The 19,962-nt window shown below is 40.1% G+C and overlaps 1 protein-coding gene across 7 annotated transcripts in view; it reads left to right on the forward strand.

Moving 5' to 3' along the window:
* The window catches only part of SRCIN1 (SRC kinase signaling inhibitor 1), a 1,023,634-nt gene extending 1,005,579 nt beyond the window's left edge, over positions 1-18,055 (forward strand). For 4 of the 7 annotated variants that reach the window (XM_073608252.1, XM_073608256.1, XM_073608260.1 and 1 more), the window contains one exon: positions 5,673-18,055. In XM_073608252.1, the coding sequence (XP_073464353.1) occupies positions 5,673-5,804 (132 nt within the window). In that variant the 3' untranslated portion in view covers positions 5,805-18,055. The remainder of the gene's footprint in view (positions 1-5,672) is intronic. The other 3 variants (XM_073608254.1, XM_073608255.1, XM_073608253.1) reach the window with 2 other exon arrangements.
* Positions 18,056-19,962: the final 1,907 nt, after the last annotated feature.

The raw sequence follows: 19,962 nt of genomic DNA on the forward strand, positions 1-19,962 counted from the left end.
CAGCTACAATGATGGTTTTCCTAGATTTTATGAAGTGTTCCTGGATTTTCTGCCTGGGCCCATAGTGTTGCTGCCTTGGGAGAGCAGGCTACAGTGGAGCCTTCCAGGAACCTTACCAAAAAGGGAGGCTCCTGTCTAAGCCAGTGGTATGACCAGTTCCACCTCCAGAAAAAGTCGGAGGATTTTATTCAATTTCTGATCCATGTTGAACCTGAAAGCTCTGAATTTCAGTCAGTAAGTTTAAGATCCTTTGGTGTCAGTAGATATTTGAGTTGCATACTGCAAACAAATCTCCAGATGATGCTTTGAACTTCAGTGGAGAATTTAATTTGCTTGCTGAACATCAGACAATTCTCACTGAATCTTTCTATATCTGGAGTGTTTGGGCTTGATACTGGACTCCAGACTACTGAGGGTCTTTCTGCCACTGGGGAAGCGTTAGACATTTCATTACCATGTCTACTGACTTCAGAGCAGTCACTGGTCATCTCTCCACTCTAGTATAAGGGTTCTGGGCCTTCCATTTTGAGGATTTGCAATAGGAGATCATTTGAATGTGGCACAACTGCCCACTCTCTCTAGAGAGGAAAATAAGGATAATTGCTTACACTTGAACATCTATTGATTGGTGGCTGATGCCCCCATTTTAAATGTGGAGAAATAATTTTTACCACTTTGGTGGAGAATCCTGATGAAGAATGCCAGACTCTGCAGTTGGGGGGGGGGGACATGGATTATCTATCTACTCAAGGTCACAACAAAACAAAAAAAAAGAGGCTCAACTTCCCATTAAGATATTGAAGTTGTGATGTATCAGATTATCTCTGCTTCTCTGGATGGATCTTCTGTGGACAGGTACAGTCAGATAATGCAAGGGCAGTGGCATACTGTATGTTACCCCCAGAGAGGAACAAAATGTCTGGGAGCCAGGACTGTGTCTTGACTTAGGCCGACAAGGTCTAGGCCTAGGGGGCACTTTGCAGGGGGGCGGCGGCTTTTTTGCCGCCCCCCCCCTGCACGGAAACCCCCCCCGACCCGTCCTCCCCATGTCCCGCTCACATACAGCCTCCCGCAGCTGGCTCCCTCTCAGCTACAGCCTCCCACGGCTTGCCTTGCTATATATCATCATGGGCACTCAGTACTGGCAGTATGGGCACGTACTTGGCCGGGGGGGAGTGACTGCCACCCCCATAAAATGGACCATGACCCAGTGTGTCGGTATCAGTATCATTGGCCATACGGTGGTGCACACACATAGCACTGGTGGAGGTGGAGCCTAAAGCTCCGCCTACCTAACTCCTCGCGTCATCATTGCATGCTCTCCAGCTTGGGGCGGGGAGTCAGGATGGGTCTCTCTGAACAGAGAAGTAGGAGAAGCGAGAGAGAGGAGGACGACGGCGGCGGGAACAGGTACACAAATTGATGAGAGCGAGTGAATAGATATATATTGAAACAGCGAGCCAGGAGTCAGGACCAATTTAAAAACTTGTTTACCCAGGCAGCTTTAGTAACGCAGCCACTGTGCCCATCAATTGCCACCACTGTGCCCATGAAACGCAGCCACTGTGCCCATGAAACGCAGCCACTGTGCCCATGAAACGCAGCCACTGCCCATAAAACGCAGCCACTGTGCCCATGAAACGCAGCCACTGTGCCTATCAAACGTAGCCACTGTGCCCATCAATTGCCACCACTGTGCCCATCAAACGCAGCCTTTGTGCCATCAAACGCAGCCTTTGTGCCATCAAACGCAGCCACTGTGCCCATCAAACGCAGCCACTGTGCCCATCAATTGCCGCCACTGTGCCCATCAATTGCCGCCACTGTGCCCATCAATTGCAGCCACTGTGCCTATCAATTGCCACCACTGTGCCATCAAACACAGCCACTGTGTCCATCAAACGCAGCCACTGTGCCCATCAAACGCCGCCACTGTGCCCATCAAACGCCGCCACTGTGCCCATCAAACGCCGCCACTGTGCCCATCAAACGCCGCCACTGTGCCCATCAAACGCCGCCACTGTGCCCATCAATTGCCGCCACTGTGCCCATCAAACGCAGCCACTGTGCCATCAGATGCAGCCACTGTGCCATCAGATGCAGCCACTGTGACCAAACGCAGCCACTGTGACCATCAAAGGCAGCCACTGTGCCCATCAAACGCAGCCACTGTGCCAAACGCAGCCAACGTGCCCATCAATTGCCACCACTGTGCCTTTAAAAGCAGCCACTGTGCCCATCAAACGCAGCCACTGTACCCATCAATTGCCACCACTGTGCCAAACGCAGCCACTGTGCCCATCAATTGCCGCCACTGTGCCCATCAAACTCAGCCACTGTGCCCATCAAACTCAGCCACTGTGCCAATAAACGCTGCCACTGTGCCATCAAATGCAACCACTGTGCTATCAAATGCAGCCACTGTGCCCATCAAACGCAGCCACTGTGCCTTTAAAAGCAGCCACTGTGCCCATCAAATGCAGCCACTGTACCCATCAATTTCCGCCACTGTGCCAAACGCAGCCACTGTGCCTATCAATTGAAAGAGGAAGGGGTGTGGTTTACAGATGACAGGGCGTGTCTTAAATAGGAAGGGGTGTGGCCTTGACTGGAAGGGCGGGTCGTATTTAAATTAGGGGGTGCATGAGTTTGGGTCTGTTTGGGTCTGGGTAATGGTCCTTACACCAGGAGGTGTTTAAACAGACTTTCTACCTCTATAATCAAGATGGAAACACCAGACCGTATTAAAGGCCTATGCTTGCTGTAATCACTGTGAGCAGGCATGTTTTTTATTGTGGAAGAGACATACAATGTTTCTTCTGCAATAAACTACACCTACCTGCCTAATCACAGCTATCCCCAGAATTTAAACTGAGCTGCACATGCAGAGTTAAGCTTACAGTGGCTGGCCTGATACTGTGTGCCATTATGACTAGCACTCGTGCATGCACAGTAGTAACATCATCCCACGCTGGCCAATGAAGAGGCCCCCGAAAACCAAAACACAGGTGAAGATGCTTGTCCTGGAGGGACCATTGGAAAGGGGAGTATCTCTGCCTTTAAGTACGAAGGGCCCTGCTTTCTGCTCACTGCTCGTTTTACTAAAGCAGTGGGTGCTTCTTGGATTTTGATGTGTTTTGAAAGTGGATGGCTGCATCAGCAGATGCGTGTTTTGGTCACAAAGTTTTGCAGGCAGCAGTGTGAATTACTCGTAGGAAAAGGGCTTGCCTTGTTGTTGGTGTGTTTTGCCGGCCCCTTAATTGGGTATTGTTTGTGGACATTCTACTTGTTTCGAGTTGATTTTTGATCAAAGGCTGGGTCTCTGTTTTTTTTCTTCATAAAAAAATAGGTGCATGTACAACTCCCAGGGTCAGCTTGGTCTCCACCCTCTGCCCACCTCCCAGGACTACCCTGGTCTCCGCCCCCTACCCAACTCCTAGTACCATCCCAGAAAGCCAGTTTTAAGTGAAAGTGACATACTAGCAACCCACAACCAGGAGGAAGGAGATGCTGGCTTGCACACAAGACTGAAGAGGGGAAACTCAACATGGAGAACACAGGCAGGCGGCAGCGCTGTGGACCCAGCCATATCCACAAGCACGAGTACATTTACAGCCAGGACCGGAGGTGCCAGTATTGAGTACTGGCGCATTTCGTCTGAGAAAAACTGCTCTCAGTGATTTTTGTACCCACCATAAAATTATTTTCTCTGAGTTTCTGAGAGACACAGCTCCCACCCTTTTGTTGTCATGTCAATGACATTTAATATTTATTTTTACTGCTTTCTACTCACCGGGGTCTCTGTGGCAGTTGTAGTGGTTAGGCCACCAGTAGGGGAGCTGTCCTATAATTGCTTTTTATGTCCCTGGCATTTACATTTTGAAAAAGTACTATACTATTATATTTTATAACTATAAACCACTTGCTCTAAATTGATGAACATCTACCTTGATAAAAGCAGAAAGTAATTTTCCTGTGATTATTTTTGTGAAATTTTTTTTACAGTGATATGTCAGAATGTAAAAACTAATATATCACCTAGGCTAACTTTTTGGCAGTTGTGTTTCCCAAAAATTGATATTTGAGATTTTTCACACAAAACTTTTTTTGCTAGCTAATTTTTACTTTTCATAGGCAGGTACTCCTCCTTTTTTTATTGTATAATCTGTTAAGTGTTGCTAGGAGTTTTCAGGTACATATAATATTATCTCTCAAGTAATTTTATGTATTCCGTGCTCAACTGAAATGTATGTTATCATAAATCCTAACATGCTACAAAATGATTGCTTTGTATAATCTCTCACTTTACAAAACAGTTGCTTTTAGTGTTAGGTCTATAAAAAATCACCTGTTTGTTACTCATCTTCACCCACCTCATTAGCCCCATTCTGTTATGTGTTAGTCTTTAATGAGGTATTTCAGGTATTTTAAGATGTTCATACTTTTTTCTATTACCTCAGCTATTCTTACTCCCAGATACATCCCCCCTTATCGCCAGTCTTTTATGTCTTTCTGCTTCTTCTGCTTTCCTGTGTCTTCCCTACAGTTTTGTTTTATTTCTGTTTTCTCATTTCTTTTTTGGTAAACAATGTGTTCCTGTGCTTTCTCCGCACCTCTCTTTCTATATTTGTCTGTTCATCCATCCACCTATCTGTTTTCTGCTAGCCATCCTCTCCAACTATTCACTATTTTCTCATTTGTATATGCGGTTTCAAATTCACTAATAGGGTTTTATTCGCATATGATCTTTTTCCCCACTACACTGAGAGTTTTTCTCCATTCAGTCACCTAATTTTCCCTACTATCTACTTAGTACTGTCTGCTCCTGGTCACTTTAATCTTTGCTGCCTGTTTGTCACAAGCATATACATAAGCCAAGTCAGATAAATGAATCCCTAGCCTTTTTTTCCCCCTTTTTCCAAATCCCATTTTGACTCCTTCACCATAGTGGCATCTTAGTAAGCAACTTTTTTTTAAATCTCTCTTTTATCAATACCCAAGAACCTTAACAGTTTGCCCAAAGTATAGTGCAAAGGGATCTAATCACTCTTTTATCTGCTTTCATGTGTTTTGGTCTAATATACTTTATTTCTTTGTTTTAGCTTCTCATATTGTGTACTTCTTACAGGAATCAAATGTAATGACCCCATCATTACATTTGTGTCATATCAACACGACTCATCTCTGATTTGCTTGTCCCTCCTCTCTCTCTCTTCTCTTCCATTTCAATTTTCCATCCCATCTGTCTCCCCCAATTTTAATCCTGTTCATATTTTTGCTCCTTCTTTCACGTCGCTTATCACATTCCCTTGTGTTCTTCTGTTCTTTCAGAAATCCATCTTCGCATCCAATTGATGTTCTCCCCATATAATTTTACACTACACTACCTTTAAGTTTCCTCAGCTTTCTGATTGCTTTGTTTTGTCCCTTTTATCAGAGATCTGTTCTATATGTCTTTATGTATTATTTTACTTTTTCCCTGCCACTGGCATCTTATGCATTGTTTTTGCTGCCATTTCTTCTCTCACCCATAAGAGTTTACCAAACAGCTCCTTGCATTATCACACAGAAACAGCAATGTCACCTCTCTCTCTATATATATATATATATATGTATGAAGAGTAAATTCACTATTTTAATTTCATCAGTCTGCTTCTCACTCCTCTTTCCAGGCAGCTAGATCAACTAAAGAGGCTGGTAGTGCAAATGAGACTAACATGGCATCGGATAAAACTGTACCTTCACGAACCTCTATTCCCGTACTAACTTCGTTTGGTACAAGAAACTCCTCTATTTCCTTCTAAATTATCTACTTTACAACTTTGTACTCAACTTTGCTCTTCTCATCTGAATTCTTTATGCTCTTTTGAAGTATGGACACTGAACTAGCCAACTTCTTGGTTGAATGTCCCCTCACCTCTTTCCCCTCTGCATTTTGTCAGCTTGAAGACAAATGACATGGCAAAGGGCCGAAAACAGAGAAAGAAGCATGAGAGATGGGACGGACAACAGTCGGCGTATTCCATGGTGCCTCCCACCTCCCCAGGCTTGACTGTTACCACACCTGCATCTTTCCAAATGATGTATATAGGAACATCCAGATCTTAAGACTTTACAGGACTCTATCTCGGGGTCCCGAGTATTGTATGTTGCTTTGTTAAATGTTTTTTTTTCCATTTCTGAGCTTTATTTATGTGTTGTTTCTGTAGACATCTAGAGATGTCAGAATGATATTTTTGTGTGTTGCATTGCCAGCAATAAGCAAAGACCCCTCCCTACCCTTAGGAGAGCAGATTGTATTTATGGGTGTTTTATACTGCACCCTCAACTTCATGGTTGCCCAAATATGTAATCTGAATAGGTGGTGAAGGTCCTGTACTGTGCCTGAATACATTTTACAAAGCACAGACAAAAAAGTGGTGGCTACTGTGTCATGGTATCAAATGAACACTCACGCAGAGTGTGAAATGCCAAGATCGGTGACACCAACACTGTTACCGTTGTCTAGCAATATCTATCCTTTGGCCAGGTTTGAGAAGCTGTGGACTTAAAGGCACAATTTAATGTTTTGGTGTTCCAGTAAGAAGTTGTTAGAATAATAAGAGTCAAGAGCTGCCCTGTGGGATCGTGCCGAAAATTCCATGAGATTTTTTAGGACTGTATATGTAGGACATTCCCGTGTAACATAGTATAATATAAGCACAGAAACTGAAAACACTATTGTCTGTGAAATGTGTGTGTGTGTGTTGGTGACTTGTGTGTCTACAAAACTGTGTCCTATCAAGAGGGGAGAGACCTGGCGAGCACATTACGTTATTTTCTTGACTTCTGTCTCTTCACACGCCAAACAACCGTCCTTTTTTCTTTTTTTGTAATTGGACATGTTTTGTACAGGCAGATTGAGTTTTAAAATGATCGTAAAATATTCTATTATATGTCTCACCACAATGACAAAGTTGCAGACTCTTTCCATTCCGTGAAAGTGTTTTACATTTTTTTACTAATTTATTAACAATATATAAATATATATGTATATATACAAAAGAAATACTGAATATAACTCTTTATGTCCAACTTTAAATTTTTTGTTTTATGATGTGAGAAGGCTTATATGAACAAGGTATTTCCACATTGGGGTTAAAAGCATATACTAAATAATACTGTAAGCTACAGGGGCAGTTCAATGACTTAGAACAGGGTATATATAGTTCCATTCATACTGTGAGAAAGGAGGGAATCTAGTCTGTGGCACCCTATAGGAGTGATGAGTGGGGAAAAAAAAACAAAAACTTTGCCACATCTTCTTTCCTGTATTAAAAGAGCAGCACTAAGGTGTCACTTTATTACACACTCAAAATAAATATAAATTCTATATAATATAGAAAGAAGGTGCTTCATATATATATTTTAAAGTGGTTGTAAACCCCTACATATACCCAGTGAAGTGACTAGGCTTAGGTCATACACAGAGATGAAACAAATCCTTCTACATTAGTTGTACCTGTTTATACCTGACTTCTCTTCTCTACAGCCATTCACAGTCCAGAATTTATACAGCATTTCTGAACTTTCAGAAAACAGGGGTGGGGAGCTAAAGTTACGCTCCTCAGATCTCAGTGAGGAGAGCACTGAGAGCTGATTAGAGGGAAGACGCACACCCCCTTCACACAGGAACAGAGCTGTGGCTGTCAATCACAGTATATGTGCTGGAGCTCCTTCCCCTGTCACCTTTTTTATCTCTTGGTGTCAGGAAAACCTGACAGAAGTGACTCATGCAGATAGCAGAAGAACGAGGCAGCAGAGAGAAATGACGCTTAGGCATCATGCACACTGGACATTTTTGGACGTTTTTACAGCAGCTGTTTTTTGGCTTCAGACATTTTTTTCTACGATCAATAAACTCCCCATCATGTTATCCTATGTGTCCATGCACACATAGGCTTTTATCAGCAGTTTTTGGCTGGGGCGTTTTTTGGCTTTAAAAAACAAAAACAAAACTAGTGGGTTCTGAAGGGAGTTTTTCAGCTGTAAAATAGCTCTAACGTCACAAAACGCTGATAAACACTCAAAAACGTGGCTCACCAGCGTTTGAAGTTTTTGATTCATTGAAAAAAAATAAATAAAATGAAATTTTTTTTTTTTTTTCAAAATAAAAAACGCTGCTAAAATCTAAAAAATGCTATTGCAAAAGCGTTGAAAAACTCACTGCAAAGCTACTGCTGTTTTTTTTAACGTTACTTTAACGTCCAGTGTGCATGAGGCCTAAATGCTCTGGATTGAGACAAGTACACACTATAAAGGATATCTTTTACTCAGATGTCAGAGGTTTACAGCCACTTTAAGTCCCTGTTCATATTATGACATAAAATGTTCATTTTAAATGCTACTGTAGGAATATATTTATTACCAATTTTGTTGTTCGATATGGTTTGATCTGTTGTTGCTGTACGTTGAGCATATTGGTATTTTACACTCATCAGGTCAATTGTGAGTGTTACTTATAAGTCGGTAGAGATGCTTAAAATTTGACATTTGCTGAATGACCAGTCTGTATACTTTTCTCTAAAATGCATAGGGATTTGTGTTAAGGAAAAGAGACGTTTCACTTACAGTCATAAGTCAATGCCTTTTCTTTTTTTTAGAGAATGGTACATTTAATTGATAATGGATACTGGGGTAACTACCTGGTGCTATTAAATTATTCCTATTTGAGGTTTCATGTAGCTATGCCTTTATGGCCATGCCATTAGGTCTGAGTCTGAGTTTTTGTTTTTCTAGGACTTTAGGGGTGGAGATTAATTCAGTTACAAAATGTATAGTGCCCTTGAAATCCTAACCAAAGTGGATCACTAGACCATTGTTTCTCAACCTGGGTTTGTCAGGGGTACCATCCTGTGTCCCGTAATTTTGCACAGCTTCATGCATTTGTATAGTGTAGGCAGGCCTGCACTGTTGAAATGCATGATAATAATCCAGGCAGGGTGGCTCTCATGAGACAGGGAAGGTGGGAGTGGGGAGGAGTTTGTGTTCTGATGTAAAAAGAGGAAAACTGAGGATTCTGATGTGAAAGAGGGATGGGGGCAACTGAGGATTCTGATGTGAAAGAGGGATGGTGGCAGCTGAAGATTCTGACGTGAAAGAGAGATGGGGGCAACTGAGGATTCTGATGTGAAAGAGGGATGGGGGAAACTGAGGATTCTGATGTGAAAGAGGGATGGTGACAGCTGAAGATTCTGATGTGAAAGAGGGATGGGGGCAACTGAGGATTCTGATGTGAAAGAGGGATGGTGGCAGCTGAAGATTCTGACGTGAAAGAGAGATGCGGGCAACTGAGGATTCTGATGTGAAAGAAGGATGGTGGCAGCTGAAGATTCTGATGTGAAAGAGGGATGGGGGCAGCTGAAGATTCTGATGTGAAAAAGAGATGGGGGCAACTGAGGATTCTGATGTGAAAGGCGAGAGGATTGAGAATTTCAAAATGTGAAAGGGGAGGGGGGCTGAGCATTTGGATGTGAAAGGAGTGTGGCGGATGTGGATTTCAGGGCTCTTATGTGAAAAAGGTTGGCCGAGGACAGGCTCTGATGTTAAGAGGAAAGGGGGCTGAGAACCTTAATGTGAAAGGGGCAGAGGTAAGGACTCTGATGTGAAGAGGGGGTGATGACTGATGTATAACGGGGGGGTGGTGATGTAAAAAGGGGCTTCTGATGTACAGGGTCGATCTAATCCCTCTTTAGGGTGGGGTGCCTCCAGATTTTTCATACTTTCAAAGGGTGCCGTGGCTAAAAAAAAGGTTGAGAAACGCTGCTCTAGAAAACTTGCATCAACAGTGACACCTGTCAAGAAACCTCAAGTTTTTTAAAAAAAAATTGGACCTGGTCCCAATCCCCGACCTTGATGCCCATACATTTAATGAGGGGTATCAATAAACCTGAGACCTGCACACAAAATCAACATATATAAAATGTAAATTCTAATGCCCTCTACACACGGTCGGATTTTCTGACGGAAAAAGTGCGATCGGATTGTGTTGTCAGAAATTCCGATCGTGTGTGGGCTCCATCGGACTTTTTCAGTCTGAATTTCCGACACACAAAGTTTGAGAGCAGGCTATAAAATTTTCCGACAACAAAATCCGATCGGTTAAATTCCGATCGTGTGTACACAAATCCGACGCACAAAGTGGCACTCATGCTCAGAATAAATAAAGAGATGAAAGCTATTGGCTACTGCCCCGTTTATAGTCCCGACGTACGTGTTTTACGTCACCGCGTTCAGAACGTTCAGATTTTCCGACAACTTTGTGTGACCGTGTGTATGCAAGACAAGTTTGAGCCAACATCCACTGGAAAAAATCCATGGATTTTGTTGTCGGAATGTCCGATCAATGTCCGATCGTGTGTACAGGGCATTAGTGTAATTGCATGTATTTTAAAACTTAAGAGTTAACCTCCTTCTAGAATCGAATGCTAGGCTGGTGTCAAGAATTTGATGCTTGAGCAGTGGGGTATTTTAGGAAAAGATGAACAAACTAAAATTTGCAATAAAGCTTCCTGTCTTATCCCTTGCAATATTTACTTACAGAAATACCAGTTGTTGGACATGTGTCTTTAGAGCCAGGGCCAAGATTGTAAACCGTACTGTATTCCTGTTATATTTACAACAGATATAGATTGTCTTTTATCTACAAAGACAAACATTTTTATATACATTATTTATAACGGTTTACAGTATTTATGTTTAATTGAGAAATGTATATTGCGCAAATACTAAGCAACAGTTCATTTTGGTGCAGTACAAGGTTAAGTTTTACCTGTGACAACAATTAAGTGCAACCTGTCTGAAACCAAATACAATTGTGGTAATGAATAAACTTTAATTTGTTTGAAAAACTTTATTTATAAAGTTTTACCTGCGTGTCACTATACCTGCTGGAGCCATCAGTGGGCAGCCTTCATTTTCTGTACAACCCCTTTGAAATAGTTCTGTGACTAAAGAGCCATGAGTTTTTACCTTAGAGTAATTCTCTCATTTAACCCCTTTACTACCACTGACAGTGGTGGCAGTGGGGTTTTATACACACACTGTGTATGTACACTCCACAAGCTGTACAACTGCCTGATTGTTTTCTGTGACCCTGGAGTATGCCTTTTTCCTCTGGCATGAGCCCCATCACCATGCTTCTTGGCCTCTGCTGTACCACCTGCAGGCCCGGGACCCACATGGCAGGTGCTGCTGGATGACAGAGTGGGAGAACAGCAAACATCCATTTGCTGATCTCCCCTAGCTAGAAAGAACCTGGAAGCGACTTGTAAAATGTCAGTTATGGTTTCTGATCTCACTTTCCGTGGTTCTTGTAGCCAGGGAAGAAGCATTAGCTTCAGTGGAAGGCTGGTAAGACATCAGGGGTCCAAAAGACCCCTGATGTCTCATTAAAGAGAACTTGTTTTTAAAAATATGTCACATAGGGGACTTTTTGTCTCCTATGCGATATACATAAAGATCGACATCGAACCTCTTCTTTTGTATTTTACAGAAAAAAAAGAGTAATATATTGTATTTGTGTGCCCTTAACTTTTTGTTAACATTTTTGGACATTTTACACCCAATAAATCGTTGGGAAAATATTGTGCGACATAAAAAAATCGGAAAACACAAACATTTTATTCTGCAGGGTGTCAGCTTTCACAAAATATATGTTTGGGGTTTTTAACTAGTCTTCAGACCTAAAATAATTTTTTTAAATATGTGCGGAAAACAGCTTTTTCAGCAACAGAATAAAGTGTTAATTTAAAGCATCACATAATAGTGTAATTGTTCTTCTTGAAATGAATATTTAGCCAGTTGTACTGACGTGTGTGTGTGTAATATATATATATATATATATATATATATATATATCTCCACAGCAGGCGATTTTGCAGCACCAAGTGAAGATTCAGGCTGGGTTCACACTATTGTGAATTGGATGCGGCTTTCACCACATCCAATTTGCTTGTCAGGAGATTGTGACTGCCTCTCTATGGAGCTGGTTTACTCATCTCCGGAGCAGCTCCAGTGCGAATTGCACAGGAGTCCTGTGTGTCTTCTGGTCTGGTTCAGGTCCGAATTCAGCCAAAAATGCGGGCTAAAATCAGACCTGAAACGGTGAACGGGATGCACAGACCCCTGACATGAGCCGCTCCCATGCTGCAGTGTGAACCCAGCCTTAAAGTCCAGCAGAACATGTACAGATTGGCAACAATTTTGGGCATTTTGCTCTTTGTCAGGCCAAATAGCAAATCGAAATTAGTGAGTCATATAAATAGTGATGAAACCAAAAACCAGTAAGATACATTGTTTCAGTTATAGATTAATCTTAAGTATGGATACATAGTAATACCATACAGCATCATCCGGTTTGGTGCGGTGCAATTTGCCATGCCTGTAATACCTTTTTGCATGTTCGGCAGCCCCTTGAACTGGCCCGTAATCCATACATATATAAAGTATTTAGTTTGTGAATTCAGAACATTTCCCTTTTAACAGATGCTCAATATTTCCTCCACTTAGAGCTTAGGTACTGAAGTCTAGCAAACCTTTCTTTTTCTTGCTGACTTGTTTCCCCAATAAAGCAAGGGCAGCAGAGGCATTTATATGTATGTAGGTATAATAAAATAATAGATATAGCGTATCTTATTGCAGTTGAGTAAGTGTTTCTCCTTTGCTCATATTAGAGTAGACGTAACTGCTGGGGGATGAAAACTCATAAACCTGCCAACAGTTTTCAAGTGTGTACACCTATAGATCTCTATTACAAGTATCATAATATGTGACTGAGGAATCGGGAAATGGAAGATGAACAAACTGATGGATGAACAAGAAGTGGAAAAATGTATTGCTGTTAAAAAAAAAATGTTAGGACACAGGGTCAAACTAATTAAAAGTGCTAATATGCCATCTGCATCTCAGCATAACTCTCTAACAACACTGGCAAAATCTTGAAAAATACAAAATGGTTAATTTCAGAATTTTCTTTTGTGAATTTTAGATGAGGCTGCATTATGTATAACAGGTTTGTATAAACTGTCAGGTTGAAAAAAAAACTCCATCTAGTTCAACCAATAGAAATAAATAAAAATAGAAAACCTCAGAACACAGAATCCTATACGCACAGTTGATCCAGAGGAAGTCAAAAACCTCAATAGAGCATGATCCAATTTGCTCCAGTGGGGAAAAAAAATCCTTCCTGATCCCTCAAGAGGCAATAGGATATTCCCCGGATCAACTGTCTCTGCTGTTATTAACGATAAATGTTAGTATCCAGGTACATTTTGCGCATTTAGGAATAGGTATTCATTACTCTAATAAGAGCAAGGGAGAAACAAATTCTTATCTGTGTAAAGGACACTCCTTATCAATTAGGGAATATTACAGCTGTCTTGGTACATATTCACAAATAAATTACCCTGTGGCCTTTTTGCTATATTGGGGAATCAAGAACTGATGGACAAAAATTACGTATGCTATTGGAAGTAGTCGATTAGAGCAACTTTTGGCTGGGCATTTCACAAAGAAATCGCATACAGGGTTCCAATTAAAATACGTGATCGATTCAGTACCAGAACTCAATGCGGAGAAAATACAATGTTGTTCTGATCATGACTTTGATCTATACTTGGTATTTATTATATTGTATTTATTTGATTGATTGGTAATATTTTATTCAGAATATATTTGATTTTATTGCTTTTAATATGCATCCATACCTGTAATTGACATTTTCTTTTTTGAATGTGATTACGATTTACCCGTTTCAGTAATGTTTGACTCGCTGATACTATGCTTTAGACATGTCTAATGAAGGGTGCAATGCAAAAATGTTAATATTGCTACACTTTGTTTTGCAAACCCTCTTGCTGTGGACACTATATGATTGAGCCTTTTGGGCGATTTTTATTGTCTATTTCTATATATTTCAAAGGCAAAAAGCAATTATAATATAAAAAAAAGGTTTATTTTCCAGTCTGACTAGTGATTATTCTAAAACAAATGTTACTATAGATAAAAGTTCTAATTTTATAGATGAAGTGTTGATTTTTTTTCTGTAACTTGACCCATATATTATAAAATGAAAGCAGAGCTTCACCCAAAAGGGAAGTTCCGCTTTTCTGCCTCCTCTCCCCCCTATCACTTTCAAACACCTTTTTATTTTGGGGGGGGGGGGGAGCGGATACCCAGAAGGCTGCGAGGCATTTACAAAGTGCATCGTGGCTCGCACTTGTGGAGTGTAAAGCCACAAGGATTCACAACTGGCTTCCCTTAGTAAACATGCTGGCACCAGGGACCCAATGACCAGTGAAGAACCAGCCCAGGTGAGGATGGCGCTGGATCCTTAGACAGGTATTAAAAGTCAGCAGCTACAGTAATAGTAGCTGCAAACTTTTAATTTTTTTCACACAGCCTGAAGATCCTCTTTAAATTACGTGTCTGGTACAATTCAAGGTAAAGTTCTTTACAAATAAAAACAAAACAATGTTTTTTATTTTGCATCTGCATTTCTTTAATGCTTACGCTACAAAAAAAATTCCCACAAACAGTAAAAAAAAAAATATATAAAGTAATAAAGTAATTGTTACAAATATGGTGTGTGTGTGTGGGGGGGGGGAAGCTACAGAGAGAAGGGAGAATAAGTTATTAATTATGGCTAGTTAGGAATGGCAAGGAGATTAGGACACTTGTATTAAAAAAATATCAAATATATATTTTTTCTATTTAATGTTTGCTTCCGAAACTCCTGTGTAACAATAAAAAAATATTCCAATTAGCTGCTCTGAGAGCACAAGTTTACATTTTAAAATGCACTGAGCAGAAATATTGTTTCTGCAGATTAGTGTTAAAAAAAAAAGACTTCCCTGCTCATCAAAACAGTTATTGGCAGGATTCTGCTAGTGATGTTTTTAAATACATTTTTACTGTAATAGGTGGTAAATTACTGCAATAAATATAACATGGTATTTGCATTAAAAAAGAAGTTTGGGATTTAAAAAAAAAACAAAAAAAGAACAATTATTATAACATTAGCTGTCCCCTGCCGCCTCCGCAGTGAGAACTGAGCAATCAAACACACTGATTGCTCAGTTCTCCCCCATCCGCTCTGAGCAGAGAGCCATGACCATCAGTCAGTAGCTCTCTCCTCCAGCGCTCGCTGGTACGCTGGGCTGTGGAGGGGGCGAAAGGGGCTGGCTCAGCCTCTGCTGAACCAGGTGGCGGTCCAGGCATCTGGATGGATCCCGAACCATATGGTTGGGATTTTTCCTGAGCCTGGACCGACTGAGTAAATTCGGCCGACGGCAGCCTGTGGCATGTAATAAAGTTATGTAAATTGAGCATATTGTTTTCTTTTGTTACTGAGAACTTCCTGAGAGACTGTTATTTCTGGTTAAGCTGGTCATATGCACAATGGTTAGGTTTCCATCATAAGTCTGGGTAGTTCTGTTTATACTACATTTAACCACGCCAACATGTGAACAAATATAAACTTTTCTTTTCTTTCTTTTAAGGATCTGTGTGAAATCTACATACACTGTTAATGCACTTGCTGTAGGACCAAATATCCTATCCCAACTAAACAATATCCATGTTTAAAGCAAGGCACTGCTGCCATACACATGTGGCTTATCAGCCAGTTAGGTAAAACACAGCTATTTATGGTCAATCAGGCCAAAATTATTCTTGCTTTGCGCAGACCAAATGGGAAAATGGGCCTAGAATGTGATTATTGGGCCCAGCCTCCAAATTACCAAAAATTACATTTTGTTTAATTCTTTTATTTTAATGCCTTTTTGGATAGAGTTTTTTTTTTTTTTTTATTATTATTTATTTAAAGTGTGTGTGCCTCTTTTGTATTTATTGTACATTTTCCAACAACATGTACTGTTAAAATATGCATGTAAAGTTAATTAAACTACATGTAAACTGGCAGTACCTGTTGGGTTTGTATGGATAGTGCAGTTGTTATACTAGAAAGCCAATCCTGTCACAATAATTGGTTGTATTGCCACAAATACCAGTTCAGCTTAGGCCTTATTTATTAGCCTTAACATGCTGATGTTTTCTGTTATGTTAAGCTGAGGGAGTTTAAGGGATTTAAACCATTGGTTACATTTTAGATATTATAAGTTCTCATATTATACAGCACCAAAATTAAATGCCTACGTAAAAATCTTGCAGTCCAGGACCTTTTGTTTTGCCACTTCAAGTATTTAGCACAGATAAGTGGGATGGGTTGGATAACCTTTGAAAACACTGGAAGAGCATATGACATCTTTATGGGTTTTGTATGTCCTTCCAATGTCTATGTGGCTTCTCTACCATAAAAATGCATAAAGGTAGTATAACCACACCTTTTGACCTTGGAGGACCTTTTGACCTTGGAGGAAATCACAAAGTTTACTACAAGGTTGCAGTGATTGGTGTTCGTGATATTGGCTTGTTTCACACTGTTTCATATACAGTATATGTAAACTAAAGTACTTTCTGGGCTGAACAAGATAATCACTGCTCTGTGAAAATGATCTAGACTTACCTAAAAAAAAATCAACAGTGCCATCAACACAATTTATTCTTATCATTCAGCCATATTTAACAAATGAGCAAACCGTTTTTTATTTACCATCATTGCCTACCTTTTTCAGCACTCGATATTTTCACATAACATTGCAGAGCCAGGAGGGAAATCAGTACTTCATTTTTGACTGCAGGTCCAAGCAGGGAGCAGATAGCTATACAAGGGATGTACATTGTGGACAATACACAGTAACCCATTTACAATATCTTATAAGGTCATTGTTGCTCCATGCTCATAAAATCACTTTTGATGTACATGTAGCCATACAAATGTTTATATTATGTAAACACTGATGAGCATATATATATGTAATAAGTAATAGTATACTTGAAAAGTAAAACCAACACCAACTTTCAAATGAAATATTGATATTGTCCAACACTGCGCTCAGCTACTCAGATTTCCACTCCAAACTGATCATATTTGGGGCTTAAAATTAAATTTAGGGTGTAATTGGGGGCACTCATACAGTGACTACACATGAATTATTAAAGAATATCTAAACCCCAAAACAAAAAATATATTGCAGCTAAAGTCCTTAGTTGAGTTTGCTGCATTTTTCTTTTTCCCAGGCCTTTTCCCTTTATTTTCACTGGGTAATCCTGAAAATAGCACACTTCCCATCCTGGGGTGTCTATGTTTACCACTTTACTGTCTCTGTGGCCATTGTTGCCACCTAGGATGAACTTCAAAAATACCTGCCTCACATCTCCTTTACATGGGGAGGTTTGTAGTTTACAAAAAAAGATAACATTATTGCTCTCATGTCAGATCAAAGAAGTGACAAGAACACTGCATTTCTGGAAATATCAACAGGTATTTTCTGTACTTGCTGAAATAATGGTTAGCCTGAAAAAAGAAAATTAATACAGTGAGCACAGCACTGGTAAAGTTATCCTTTCAGAAAAAAGGATCTTTCTGCCTGCATCCTGGAAGTGCATGTTTTAGATTAATCTGCAGGAAGACCACACAGGTAGGGAAGAATATTTGCAAGCTGGAAATGCATTATATTTGTAAACCTCTTAAAAATGAACAGTATCAGATTGTTTGCTTGGGCATACAGTACAACATTCCTATGCACTGGTATTCATAAAGGTTACTGCAGCGTGATTAAGCCCTTGATTAGAAGATAATTTGGACTGAGATGAGGTGTGCAGGATGTTGAGGAAACATGTGGGCACCTGGTTGTTGCATGATGTTTAGCAATATTGTCTCAACGTTGTCAAAAAGTGGTGAAAATAAATTGACAAAAGGAGAACATTTTTTGTACAAATGGTTTGAGCATGGTTAATAGTTGTGAACTCTTCACTGTTTAATACCTCTCAAATCGTTTCCCTTTGCAAGTGATTCTGGGTAATGATGTCATTTTGTACATTCAATGCTACACTTGTAGACTATAGCTCAATGTATAAATATATGGATGCCATAAATATTCGGTGAAACATAAAAGTCTGAGTTTTTTTTTTGGAATGAAGCCTTCATTTCCTTTTACAAAAACACATACATTTCATCTTGCTTTATTTTCAGAGTACAGCAGTGCACAGGTGTTTAAATTGTTGGACATCAGGCTGAAACCACTTCAGAAATGTTTCACATACTGTATATAATGTAATTCCATTGCAAACCTGGGAAATTTATTGCTGGAGAGATTGAGATTTGAATATGACTTCAGCTGCCTATAGTTTTTTCAACTAAAGGTAATTGCTTATGCTTAGTTGAAAGTCTCCATTTGAATTGTACAGGTTTGTAATGCTTGTTTGTAACTGCTTACACTTCTCATGAATATCTTCACAGTCTTTCCAATTAGCACAATATAGTACACAGATTCATCTACATTGTACTGCATGTCTATATTCTGTAGAATCTTGTATGTAAAAAAATGTGTCTCCAAAATGACCATTGGAGCCAAAAAGCAGTCCTAATAGTGCACAGTTTCAAGAGAACCAGTGAGGATTGTCTATGGGCTGTATCAAATCTGCTTAGATGTCAGACTTGATCTGTAAGCATATCTTGAATGTATATGTGAGCACATATGATAAATATGAAGATTATTGCGTCCACAGTGTTCAAATGTCCTTATTTCACATTTCTAGATGTATCATACAAGATCTTGATATTTCAGATACAGAAAATTTTGGATAATGGAGAACTTTTTTATAATATTTTATAGGGGAACTTGTTTTTAGCACTTAAGTCACAATTCCTCTGAAATAGACAGTAGTTATTAATTTATAGTTGGCATTGGTAATACAATGAGAGTTTTATTTTTTACCATAAAATCTCTTTCTTGAAGTCCATAGAAGGACACAGGGATAACGTAACAGGGGGTTGATGCTGGCAAACCCCCAAAAAAGTGGCAGGCTGCCCATCATAATCCTGCCCATAGCCGTCATGCCCCAGTTTTGTGAGAAAGCAGTATATAGAGCCAAAAACGTAAGGGTGGGACCCATGTCCCTCAAAGGACTTCACAAAATGAATTTATAGTAAGAATATTTTTCTATTGGTGGAACTAGATGGATTTGTATCTTTTTTCAATCTTCTTTCTTTATCGTCCATTGAGGGACACAAGTTGAAATTAATTATAGATGTATGGAACATTCAAAAGCAATCCAACTTTGATCAACAGCCACTAAAAGACCCAATACAGGCATACCCCGCTTTACTAAAGCTAGAAAGTGCAAAATCAGGCTCACTTCTGCATCAAAACCAATGAGCTTCTTTTATTACCAAAGCTTAATTGAACAAGCTGGGATTAGAAGCTCATTGGATTCTATGCAGAAGTGAGCCTGATTTTGCCCTTTCTAGCTTTAGTAAATAAACCCCATTGTGTACTTAAAAGTGGGGTGTGCCTGTAGATGTGTGTGGGATTAACTGAATAAATGTTTTGCTGCAAGGTCACAGAAACAATTGAGGAGCAATAGGAAATTGCCTCTGCAAGAAGAGATGCCATAGGGAAGTCATGGCCGATTAGGCCAGGGGTCTCCAAACTATGACCCTCCAGTTGTTCAGGAACTTCAATTCCCATCACGCCTAGTCATGTCTGTGAATGTCAGAGTTTTGCAATGTCTCATGGGACGCATAGTTCCGCAACAGCTGGAGGGCCATAGTTTGGAAATCCCTGGATTAGGCGCTCAACAAGGGATGGACTGTCTCCTCAAAAGCAAGTGGAGGACAACTAAACAACCACCTAGAGGAAACCTCAGATGGGAACACCTTGGATCAACAGGGCGGTAAAGAATAAAGCCCTGGAAAAACCCATCCTAGAATTTCAGGACTTCAGAAGGAAGAAATGGGAAGTGATCTTCCAATGCACACAAATACTTCACAGAAAGTGTGACTAAAATATAGATTAAAGA

The sequence above is a fragment of the Aquarana catesbeiana genome, linkage group LG12 (genome assembly GCF_042186555.1).
Source record: "Aquarana catesbeiana isolate 2022-GZ linkage group LG12, ASM4218655v1, whole genome shotgun sequence".
Taxonomy (NCBI): domain Eukaryota; kingdom Metazoa; phylum Chordata; class Amphibia; order Anura; family Ranidae; genus Aquarana; species Aquarana catesbeiana.